Genomic DNA, 10,247 nt, shown 5'->3' with positions numbered 1-10,247 from the left:
TACTTCACTTAGGGACTCGTGAAGCCAAAACCGACTATCTCTACCTTGATAACTCGTGTATCCTGATATTGTTCAATATGCTATCGAGGTTTTAATAATCTCTTTCAGGAACAAGATAGATAGAAATTGCAAAGTTCTCTTCGTCTCAGACTTTGTGATTCCTCAAGATACATATCTAAATCTCTTCTTATTTGATCTGTTTAAGATCGTTCTTGAGAGGTGGTTAATAATCCAGGATTTTCAGCTAACTGGGTGTAAGTGTTCTGGATTTGTGAGGTTCGCTCGCTTTGTCTGTTGCAAACAAATTTACAAGCCTTGATGTATTGATATAAAGTGAAATCAAATATGCTTATCTATTAGATGCAAATTGGCATCAAAGGTCTTCACTTAGGATGAAGCAATTCTTAGGTTCTAAAGAACGCTAGCCCAGGGAATCAATTGTGTAAATCCTTACGAGGTTCAAGAGACATAAGGATCACAACTGCAATTGAATTTCTTGGAGTGTGAATTCAGTCTCAAGTCTCAAATACATTCCACTCCAAAATCTTATAGTAGGCTAATGTTTATAACAAGAGAAGAACTAGAGTTGTAAGAATATGAAACAACTTTCCAATAGGCAACGTAATGGAATGGGCATAACTTCATCTTCCTAGACGAATCAGTAGCTACTCTTATGCTGAGGGAATGTATGCTAAGGTTAGGGAATATATATATATTAATTCTAGCGATAAGGCCAGATATTGCTATTAACTTTAAAATCTCGGCTTTCATTTTGACCATGAGAATGAATATAATTTAGTATGCAGATCTTCTAACCTACTGTATTGGTGATTATGAGTGAAATTGAGGACAATATTCATTATCTATGTATTAAAAAAAAGACTGGCGAGATTGGGGTATACCAATTAAGAAAAAAATATGGTCATTAGAAAGTAAAACCTGAAGGCCCTGATGGCTAAACATTAATTAGTTGAATTAAAAGTTATGAAATCTTGTTTTGGTTAGATTAAATTTATGGATTTTGTGGCAAGATTGTTGAGAAAAAATTTATTTTGAGAATTTTGTTTGTAACGGAAATGAAACCATACTAACCAAACACTTCAAAAAAGGGAATTGGAAAGCTGTTTAATAGTTTCATTCTCCAATTTTCTGAAGAAATCAGCACTTTCAGAATTTTAAGTATGAAAAATCGGCATGCTCGACAAAGCAGAAAGATAACGACTTTCATTAGTCAGCAAGTTGCTAATAAACCATGATACCGACCAAATGAGTTTTGACATACACATGAAGGTGTTATAAATGTATGATTAATCGGCATGGTATTAATTTCACATCATGCCGACTAAACCTTAATCGGCATGCTTCGAGCATGCCGATCAAACATTAATATTTTGCATTTATTGTCGTCATGGTAGAAAAAACAGCACACTGACAAATGTTTATTAGTCGTCATGTTATTTTTACAAAACCATGACGACCAATAATATAATAAAATCAAGTGCAAGTACAACCTCCCAAAACAAGCCTCTGGTCTGGTACACACAAGCAAGGCGTGAAAGGTCGTTTTAAACAAACAGTAATGACCCAGTACTTGTTAATCTCTGCACAAGTCAATGAATAAGATGCCCATGCCCACATATTCGTCAAAAGATACCGAATTAGAATACAAAGCGAAGGAGGAGAATGCCAAGAAAAAAAAAATGAATGAAATCTCAAGTAACCTTATCTTGTTTTCCCACAAGGGTTTGTCACTTGTAATGGTTCTTGTGATAAAAAAAGGGCCATTTTCCGCCACTGCAAAATCACAGGCGCCGTAGTCTAATATCACGATGCAATATATTTATGAGTTGCATCGAAAATTTGATGCAAATCCCTACATAGTAGCATAGTCCAAAGATTCTTGCACAAATGATACAGTACAAAAAATGGATAAAAAGTGGCAAACCAAAACCTGCTAGCAACAACCCAAGTAGGTTGCAGTGCTTAGCCGTGTTTTGTAGGGTCGTAGAATAGTTAGAGAGTCTTGTGGTTGTGGTCTTTGCATATCTAACCTTCTTCCCCACCTAATATTATACTATCCATCGGTCACATATTTCGAAAGCATGGACAAGATTTAAGTCAACTAATTAACAAAAAGTTGGTGACGTTGATAACTCTTCACTAATTGAAATTTCAACTGCATTACTCAATTAGTTGTGTTTTAAATAATTTTTGTAACAGCAAGTTTCACGGTGTTCTAAAAACTTTTCAAGGAACCGGTGCGGAGTCAGAAACTCTATTAAGATGAAGCAAAATATTATTTCTAAGGGTGCAAGATAACAAAAATAGGTTTAGGATTCAAAATCTTAGAAAATTTTGGCAAAATTAGGCTTGAGATCCGGTTTAGCGGGATGTGTAACTGCTTTTAATTGCCCCCGCCACTCAAAGGAACAGGTCTTTGAGCTCCTAGTAGGCAAAAGCCCTCTAAATGCTTCGTATCCGAAGTGCCATTTTAAGGCTTGTTTTGACAATAATGGTTTTTTAGGGACCATGATTTTTTTGAGGGGACCATGGTTTTATTAGGCCATTCTCCCTATAGTTATAAGGGGTGTCCTAAAGTGTTGAAATGACTAACCTGCCCTTAACCTAATTTAATTTAAAACCAACCTAATAACCACCACCTCCTCCCACCACCATCACCGATTACCACCACCACCACCTCCGATTATCACCACCACCAACCACCGATTACCACCACCACCTCCGATTACTACCACCACCAACCACCACCACCTCTATATATATAGCTTAATTTAAAACATTAACAAAGGTATTCTCACAAACCCATTACTTGTCATTCGTTTTTAGTAGAAAAAATGAATATTAACCATCACAATGAGTTGAAAATGGAAGTTGCAGAGAGGTTTAATGGAGTTTTTTTTTTCAGAGAAAATTTCGGTTACGTTGCAAAACGTTCGGTTTTCGTCGCAAAAAGTTCGGTTATCACGAATTATTTTTTCTTAACCTAACTCAGAGTTCGGTTGATTCGCAAAAAATACTTTTAACCGAACTCTTTGTATTAGAACAACACAAGTCCATAAGTTCAGTTCCTTCGCAAAATAAGGATATCACCGAACTTTAGTTTACGAAAATAATGAGAAATCCAAAAGTTCGGTCGTTCGCAAAAATGTTAAATTTTGTTTGTAACCGAACTCTACCTTTGAAACTTCGTAACCGAACTCTACCTAATTCGCCAAGAAATAAATTTCGTAGTAACTGAACGTTTGCCTAATTGCATATATGCATATATAAGCCCAGTTCGGTTGATTCGCAAAATATGTTGAAGTTTGCGAACCAATCGAACTTCTAATACTAGGTTACTTTTAACCTGCAGTTCGGTTGGGAACTTGGTTGCGTTGAAGTTTGCGAATTAACCGAACATACCTCTGTAAATCTTATTACTAAAGTTCGGCTACCTGTGTGTTTGAAGAAAGAAGCCGAACTCTGTGTTCGGTTATATGTTCTTGACGTTTATTAACCGAACTCCGTGTTCGGTTACCTGTTCTTCACACTTGGTAACCGAACTACCTGAACCTAGTAGGAATTTTTTATAAAAATTTACAGTTTTATGAATATTTGGACCAATTCAACCACCATTATCTAAGTTTGAAGCATACTTGGATACTCAAATACTCTTCCTCCGGTTGTGGTTGGTGAAATCCTTCATTTTCATCTTGAGGTTGAGTTTGTGGAAGAATACATTCACCATCTAAGAAATAACTCATATCTAGATCATTGTGAAGATTAACAAATACTCTAGGAGAGGATGGAGATGAAGAATCAGATGAGCTATCATCACTTGAATACTCAAGCTTAGTGAATTGGAAAAAATAATATTTTCCATGTTTTTCTTCTTCATCTTCTCTAATTTTACTCTCTCAATAATTCTACTTCTTTAGCTTAATCATTTCACTAATGATTTCCTAATCATTACCCAAAATTAATCAGGAGGATAGTTTAGGTATTAATATAAATATCTAGATAAGGGGTGGCCTAAATTTACTTCTAAATATCTTACTAAAAATAGAACCATGGTCCCAAAAAAAACCATGTTCCCGAAAAAATCATTCTTTGCCAGTACAGGTCCTATATACTGATATGGGGTGAAAATGGTAAGTAAACTTGAAGTGTGAATGAGAAAAAAAATTGTTTCAAACAAAGCAATTAATTAGCGAAAAGAAATTTTTTGGTTCCATATGCTAAAATGACAAGTAAAATACAAAGAAAAGTTGGACAAGGTAGACCTAGTTTCAGCTTTCACATGTGCATGAGAAGACAAGGACGTAGGATTGATATGTTTCAAGTTAACTAATACTTTGCTTTACCTTCCATTCTTTTACGTCTTTAACAAAATTCGAATAACTATATTATTGCAGTGAGTTATCAAATTCCACAGGAGATTGTCAGATACGAATCTCTTAATCATTTTTCTTTTTAAAATAATAAAGAAAGACACCTGATAAGGCTCATTGGATGCACGGCACCCCAATCCAGATCGAGATTTGGCTTCATCGCAGGTAGATAAGCTCCACAGAGTTGGCAAGATTTGGTTACAACTCATTTCGCAACTCTAATTATTACAAGATCACATTAAAAATCCACAACGAGCATATAAGTCTGAAATCCGAAAAACAAATCTGCATTTTCCGATATGATGTCGCCTGTATCATAGACTCCAAGCATATACGACGATTACGCTTTTTTGTCGATTACTTAAACTAATATGAACTCATTAAGTTAATTGATATTTAATTAAAATTGATTAATGAAAGGAGGAGTGTTTCAAGAAACACTTTATAGAGTTGTTGTTATGCACACACCATATAACGACATGAGACTTCATAGAAAAATGCAAAAAACCAAACTGCTAGGAATTGTGTTGTGTGTGGTACTGGGAGAGAATCAATATTCTTGGATCCGTATCATGCTTCTGGATTGTTCACTTCACATTTCTTAATTATGTGCTTCTCTATTTTTATATTGCCAAGTGCCTCATTTTATAAGCATCTAATTATTCTTTTGCATCACTGTCATGTTAGGTGTAAAGCTACGGTTGCATCTTAAAATTTATTTAGGAGTTACGCTACCAAGTTTTGTTACAGGGATTATCGAATTTCACGGGAATATTAAATTATTAAATCTATCTGGTGAATTTTGACAGCATTGACCTCACCCTGGAGCTAAGTAAATTTTGTGAATGATTCCGAGTCTCTCCACCACCCGTACCATATTACAAGAGTTCAAGATTGGCCCATAAAAAAGCAAACATAGGGCCATAAAAAGTCCAAGAGAAAAAGTGCTGCTGCTGCTTGAATTTTCATAAAGTTGAAAAAGTTTGGTGGTCAAGAAGCAAAACAATGATTAAAAGAGATGAAAGACTGAGTGATGCAAAACATTAGTAGCACTAATACACAATTTGTCTTTCTATTTTTATCTTAATCTTCCACTCAGTTGCCTGTGGACTTGCCCATGTGAAGCAGGGTTCCAAAATGGTTATTTATTGAGACTTTTATAAGTAGAATAGCTGCAAGAGCAAGTGTATATAAACTGTGTGATACTCCTCCAAGTGTAAATGTATGTGCACTTCAAAAACTACACTTGATGGATTAGGAATCATTTTTTACTCCAGTTTCAAGTTTCCCTTCATAGCATCCAAATCCTACACTCCCCTACTGCTACTTGGGAAAGCAATTTCTTGGCTTTCAGACTTTCCTGCAACGAGAGCCTTTTCTTGTATCCTGGCTCATTGGTTGACATTAGATAGCAGGTAGTGTATCCACAGTGCTTACGGTGTGCTGGTGGTGCCACCATCTTCGCACTCACTACTTCTAGCAATTAGTTCCAGTAACTGATCAAGCAAAGAAATTGAGAAATACTGGTTCACACGCTGATTCTGTCAGACACTCCTGCCACTGGACTAGTTATTTGTTCTGATCTACTCTGTTCCAATTTTTCCAGAAACTCAACTTTCTGAAATTCCTACTCCTTCACAAACCTCATAGAAAAATGATTCATCAGTCGTTTTTAAAAGTGAGTACAGAGTAAAAATTGATGCTTAATCAGACCCATGGAGATTGAAATTCTGGAAGTGAACACCTAAGTATAAATCTTTTCTCAAAGCTAGAATTAAGTTTTATCCGGCATAAGAGACGAGATTTCAGAGATATTGAATTTACTCTATATACATATTATCAAAATGTATGACTAATACCCCTTTAGTCCTACAACAACAGGAAATTATGACTTCCCTAATCCTACAGTATAAGACATCCAAGCTGTAAATTATATGATTAGTTTATCTCGGGTGATACAAAGTTCAGGTTGGTGTACCACAAGGCCATACTGCACAAACTTATTATAAAAGTTGTTTCTGTCGAGCTAAAATGAACGACTAGAAAAATTGTTTCCAGTGAGCAAGAAACTACTCATGGAGATGGTATGCATGATTCAACTAGTATTTTCTGAAGTGATTTCCAAATTTAGTCTCGTTCTCAGTCCAAAGGTGACGCAAATGAGCATGAATCTGGGAAGACCCATTAGCGAATTTGAGTTAATGAGATGAGAAATTGGACACACAAATCCGTTGTAGTCTAGGTGGTCAGGATACTCGGCTCTCACCCGAGAGACCCGGGTTCAAGTCCCGGCAACGGAAATGTTTTGACAAATTTTCCAAGGCAACTTTTTAGATTCTTTTTCTTTTTGTGAAATTCTCTCTACTTTGAATAGTAACTCTCGATTATGCTGTTCACAGTGATGGTTTACAAATTTCATGAAGAATAATAAATTTTTACGAATTGTGTGCTTCTTAATGGTTTAGAAATTTCAACCTGGACACAAATACAGTACTCTGCTAGTTGGGAAGACTTTCATCTGAGGCTGGATGGAGTCACGGGCTGATACCATCATAGGACTTGAGGAGAAGAGAAAGGCAAGATCCAAGTAGCATATGAACATAAAAAAGCACGTGAACAAGTTGAGGCTCAAGGCCGAGAAAACTGCTTGGTGCACAGCTAGATAGACACATAAAACTAATAATTACTCGAAAGACTACGACAACACAGAGCTAAATGTAAAGTAGAACATATCCTTTCAAATAATGTATGCTTTCTACCAACAGATAGCTCTATATTGTCACAGAATTCATCAAAAAAAAATTTCTCACTCTGTTGTTGAAAGGGAATTTATAGGACATTAGTAGACCCTTGCAGACTAGAATTTGACTGACAAAATACCCATTTCATTCACAAGGATATTCACGGTGCCCATTATCTTATTGATGACTTTTCCTAATTCCTGCTTGAATTCGCATTTCAGACCAAACACATCTCTTGTAAAACAAAACGCAATTTCATGTAACACAAAGTCACACAGTTATCCAAGTCACTTTTGTTGATTAAGGAAGAAGCTAAGCCCGTAAATGAGGAAGTCCATCACCAGCCAGCTGAGTTTTCAGAGAACAGAGAGGAAACGAAACAAAAAGCTATAATTGCGGCAGATGCTTATAAAGTTATGTGGTGTAGAGTACCCTTACGAAATATTAACCACCTAACAATATTGTACAACTTTCAAAACATTTCTCCAAAACATAGTAAAGGATTCAAGATTATGCACAAGAAGGCCATAATGAAAGAACAAAAAAACACAAGAAAATCCAGATACAGTGCACCTACTGAAGAAAAAACACTATGACGTGCACTGAATAAAGATCCTATGTCTAAATTTCAAACATAATCCTCAACGATGACGTTAATTTATAAAATTTTCTTAATCATGTCTTTGTGGTCTCTCTGTTTGCTGATTAGAACTTTCAACTTGTATTTATAAATTTTTTATGCTATAATTGGCATATAGTGTCCACATAGAATCCATCTCAAAAGAAGCTCTTCTGTTTTGTGCCAGGTTATGTGGTTGCTAAGAATTTGAATTACCAACCATATTAAGTACGATAAAAGCAAGAGACACAAAATTCAATATGCAAATAATATAGTCATGAATCCACTCTTTTTCCACTTTACCTTAATGGCGACCAGATCCTACATTCCCAACTGTTACTCCATAAACAATACAAAAGAGGGGAAAGACTATGTAAACTGCAATTTCTGAATTCAAATAAATTCATTAAATGTTGAAGAAGTACTATCTAGTGAAGTACGGTATACCTTCAATAGTTTTGGAACTTTTGCCTCATACTTGTTCACATACTTCTTCAAGAAAGCATTCTCACAGATTGTTAATATTGCACTTAAGGCAGGTTTCTTAATCTGTCCCCGGGAAACAAGAAGCTGAATAACAACACATCTAGGCATAATCCTCTTCTCCAAGCTATAAGTAAGAATCCGTGGACATTTAGCAATAAGTGATGCAACATAACCCATCTCATTCACCAGGTAATCCATTGTGGACATTGTCTTCTTCTCGGATTGGATCATACACTGAGGATGCTTCTCAAATGCACTTTGAATTTCGTCTTCTGACCAACCCCATTTCTTGTACACATTCACTTTTGCTTCCCAGGTGGCTTTGCTCATGGATGTCAATCCCTCGAGACAAGTAAGAAATATAGGTTTTGAAGGATGAAAACCCATAATCTTAATCTCTTGTACAACCTCCTTAAATTTACTGGTGCTAATCGTAAGTGCACTTGGTTGTTTGATAAGTAACTTAATAACATCGGGTTGAGGGACGCCTTCATCTCTCAAAATCCCAATATTCACCATCATATCTTTTATAGAAAAAATTTCAGTGAGAAGCCAAGAATGGCGTTTGATAATGTCAACTACATTCTTGTCATCATCAAAAATGTTCTTAAGGGTATCACAGCAAGGGGCTATTCTGTCTTGTAAGCTACTGTCAAGGATAGTTGGGTTGCTAGAGAAGAACTTGGCAAGTTCAATTCCAGAAAAAAAAACCCTTTAGATTTGAAAAAATCGAATTTTGGTTCAAGGGTTTTCTGAGGATTGCATAAAAGTATTGAGGGAAACTTAGAAATTGTTCTGGAAATGTGAGGTTTAGTAAATCCGTTGTTTTCAAGTAGAGTTAGAATCTGGGTTTGTTGAAGTATTGAAATTGACAGTTTTAGAAGCAGCAGTAGCTTCAACCTCAGATAATCCACATGAATTGATTAAGTAATTCACTACAAACGAAGAAGATGAAGAATGGATGTTGTGAATAAAAATAGATCTCCTTAACCTAATAAGAGAGAGTTATTGAATTACTATTACCTCCATTGAAGTGAAATACTGAACGGCGAAGAGATGATAACATTGTTGATGATGAAGAGAAAGAAGGAAAAGGTTGTCAATTGGGGTTTCATAAAGAAGTCGCTGGTAGAGTGGTAGGGAAAATGCCGGGAGTTTGGACTCTTTTCATGGGGCCTTCCTATTCGAACCCAATGGTCTATCATTTGGAGAATCACAAACACTTACGGTAGACCAAACTAGGGCCCAAACGACGTCCAATCTTTTTTTTCAGGTAGTTTTTTTTTTTTTTTTGGAAGCATGAAAATTTATTAAGAATAAAACGGAATTACACGAGGGTATGTTGTATCCATTGAGTCTGCTATTACAATAGGTTAATACATAGGGGTATTTTGTGATCCGAGATTGTTGTTGATAGATTTCCTCGTGAGTTGTCGTTCGTTGTTCGATTTGCTAAGCCGCCTGCTGTTTGATTGCCTTCCGTGTTGTAGATGGTGGATTTTCAACAAAGGACAAAACCGTAAAATTATGATACATGTTTCTGACACGCTTTCAGGCATGTGACGATTCATATTTTACGAAGCCATGATGAATATGCATTTCGGAAGGCCTCCACTAGCTGAGCGTTCGATACCTCACATTTCATCATTCCCTCTATGTAGAATAACATAATTGGGAGGTTCTCCGTAAGATTGATAGCAACAACGCCTTCAGGCGTCGGTGATACTCAATGTTCCCTGACTACATGAGAGAGACTCCCCTCTACATAGAAGAAAGATTGGGCGGTTCTCCGTAAGATTGAGAGCAATAACGCCTTCAGGACGTCGGTGACACTCACTGTTCCCTGACTATGTAGAGAGATCGTGTGTAGACCAGGCGGTTCTCCGTAAGATTAAGAGCAATAACGTCTTCAGGACTTCGGCAACACTTGTTGTTTCACTGACTATACGCAAGAGATTAAATTCTACCGTGACATTCGCCACTGAATTCCTTGGAAAGATAATCTATCTT

The 10,247-nt window shown here is 36.2% G+C and overlaps 1 protein-coding gene and 1 non-coding gene across 2 annotated transcripts; one reads left to right on the top strand and one right to left on the bottom strand.

Annotated features, from left to right (window-relative positions):
* Positions 1 to 6,618: 6,618 nt before the first annotated feature.
* Positions 6,619 to 6,691, top strand: TRNAE-CUC. Its single transcript has one exon. It is a non-coding gene; the product is annotated as a tRNA-Glu (tRNA).
* Positions 6,692 to 7,998: 1,307 nt separating this feature from the next.
* LOC113323348 lies at positions 7,999 to 9,383 on the bottom strand. The gene is made up of 2 exons (XM_026571637.1): positions 8,199 to 9,383; positions 7,999 to 8,084 (listed from the first exon to the last, which is right to left on the bottom strand). The coding sequence occupies exons 1-2, from the start codon at positions 8,757 to 8,759 to the stop codon at positions 8,073 to 8,075; spliced, it is 573 nt and encodes a 190-aa protein (XP_026427422.1). The 5' UTR covers positions 8,760 to 9,383; the 3' UTR covers positions 7,999 to 8,072.
* Between the last annotated feature and the right edge of the window lie 864 nt (positions 9,384 to 10,247).

This window comes from Papaver somniferum, chromosome 11 (assembly GCF_003573695.1).
Source record: "Papaver somniferum cultivar HN1 chromosome 11, ASM357369v1, whole genome shotgun sequence".
NCBI classification, from domain to species: Eukaryota; Viridiplantae; Streptophyta; class Magnoliopsida; order Ranunculales; family Papaveraceae; genus Papaver; species Papaver somniferum.
The sequence above is the reverse complement of the archived record's forward strand: the minus strand, read 5'-3'. Positions and strand labels throughout refer to the sequence as shown.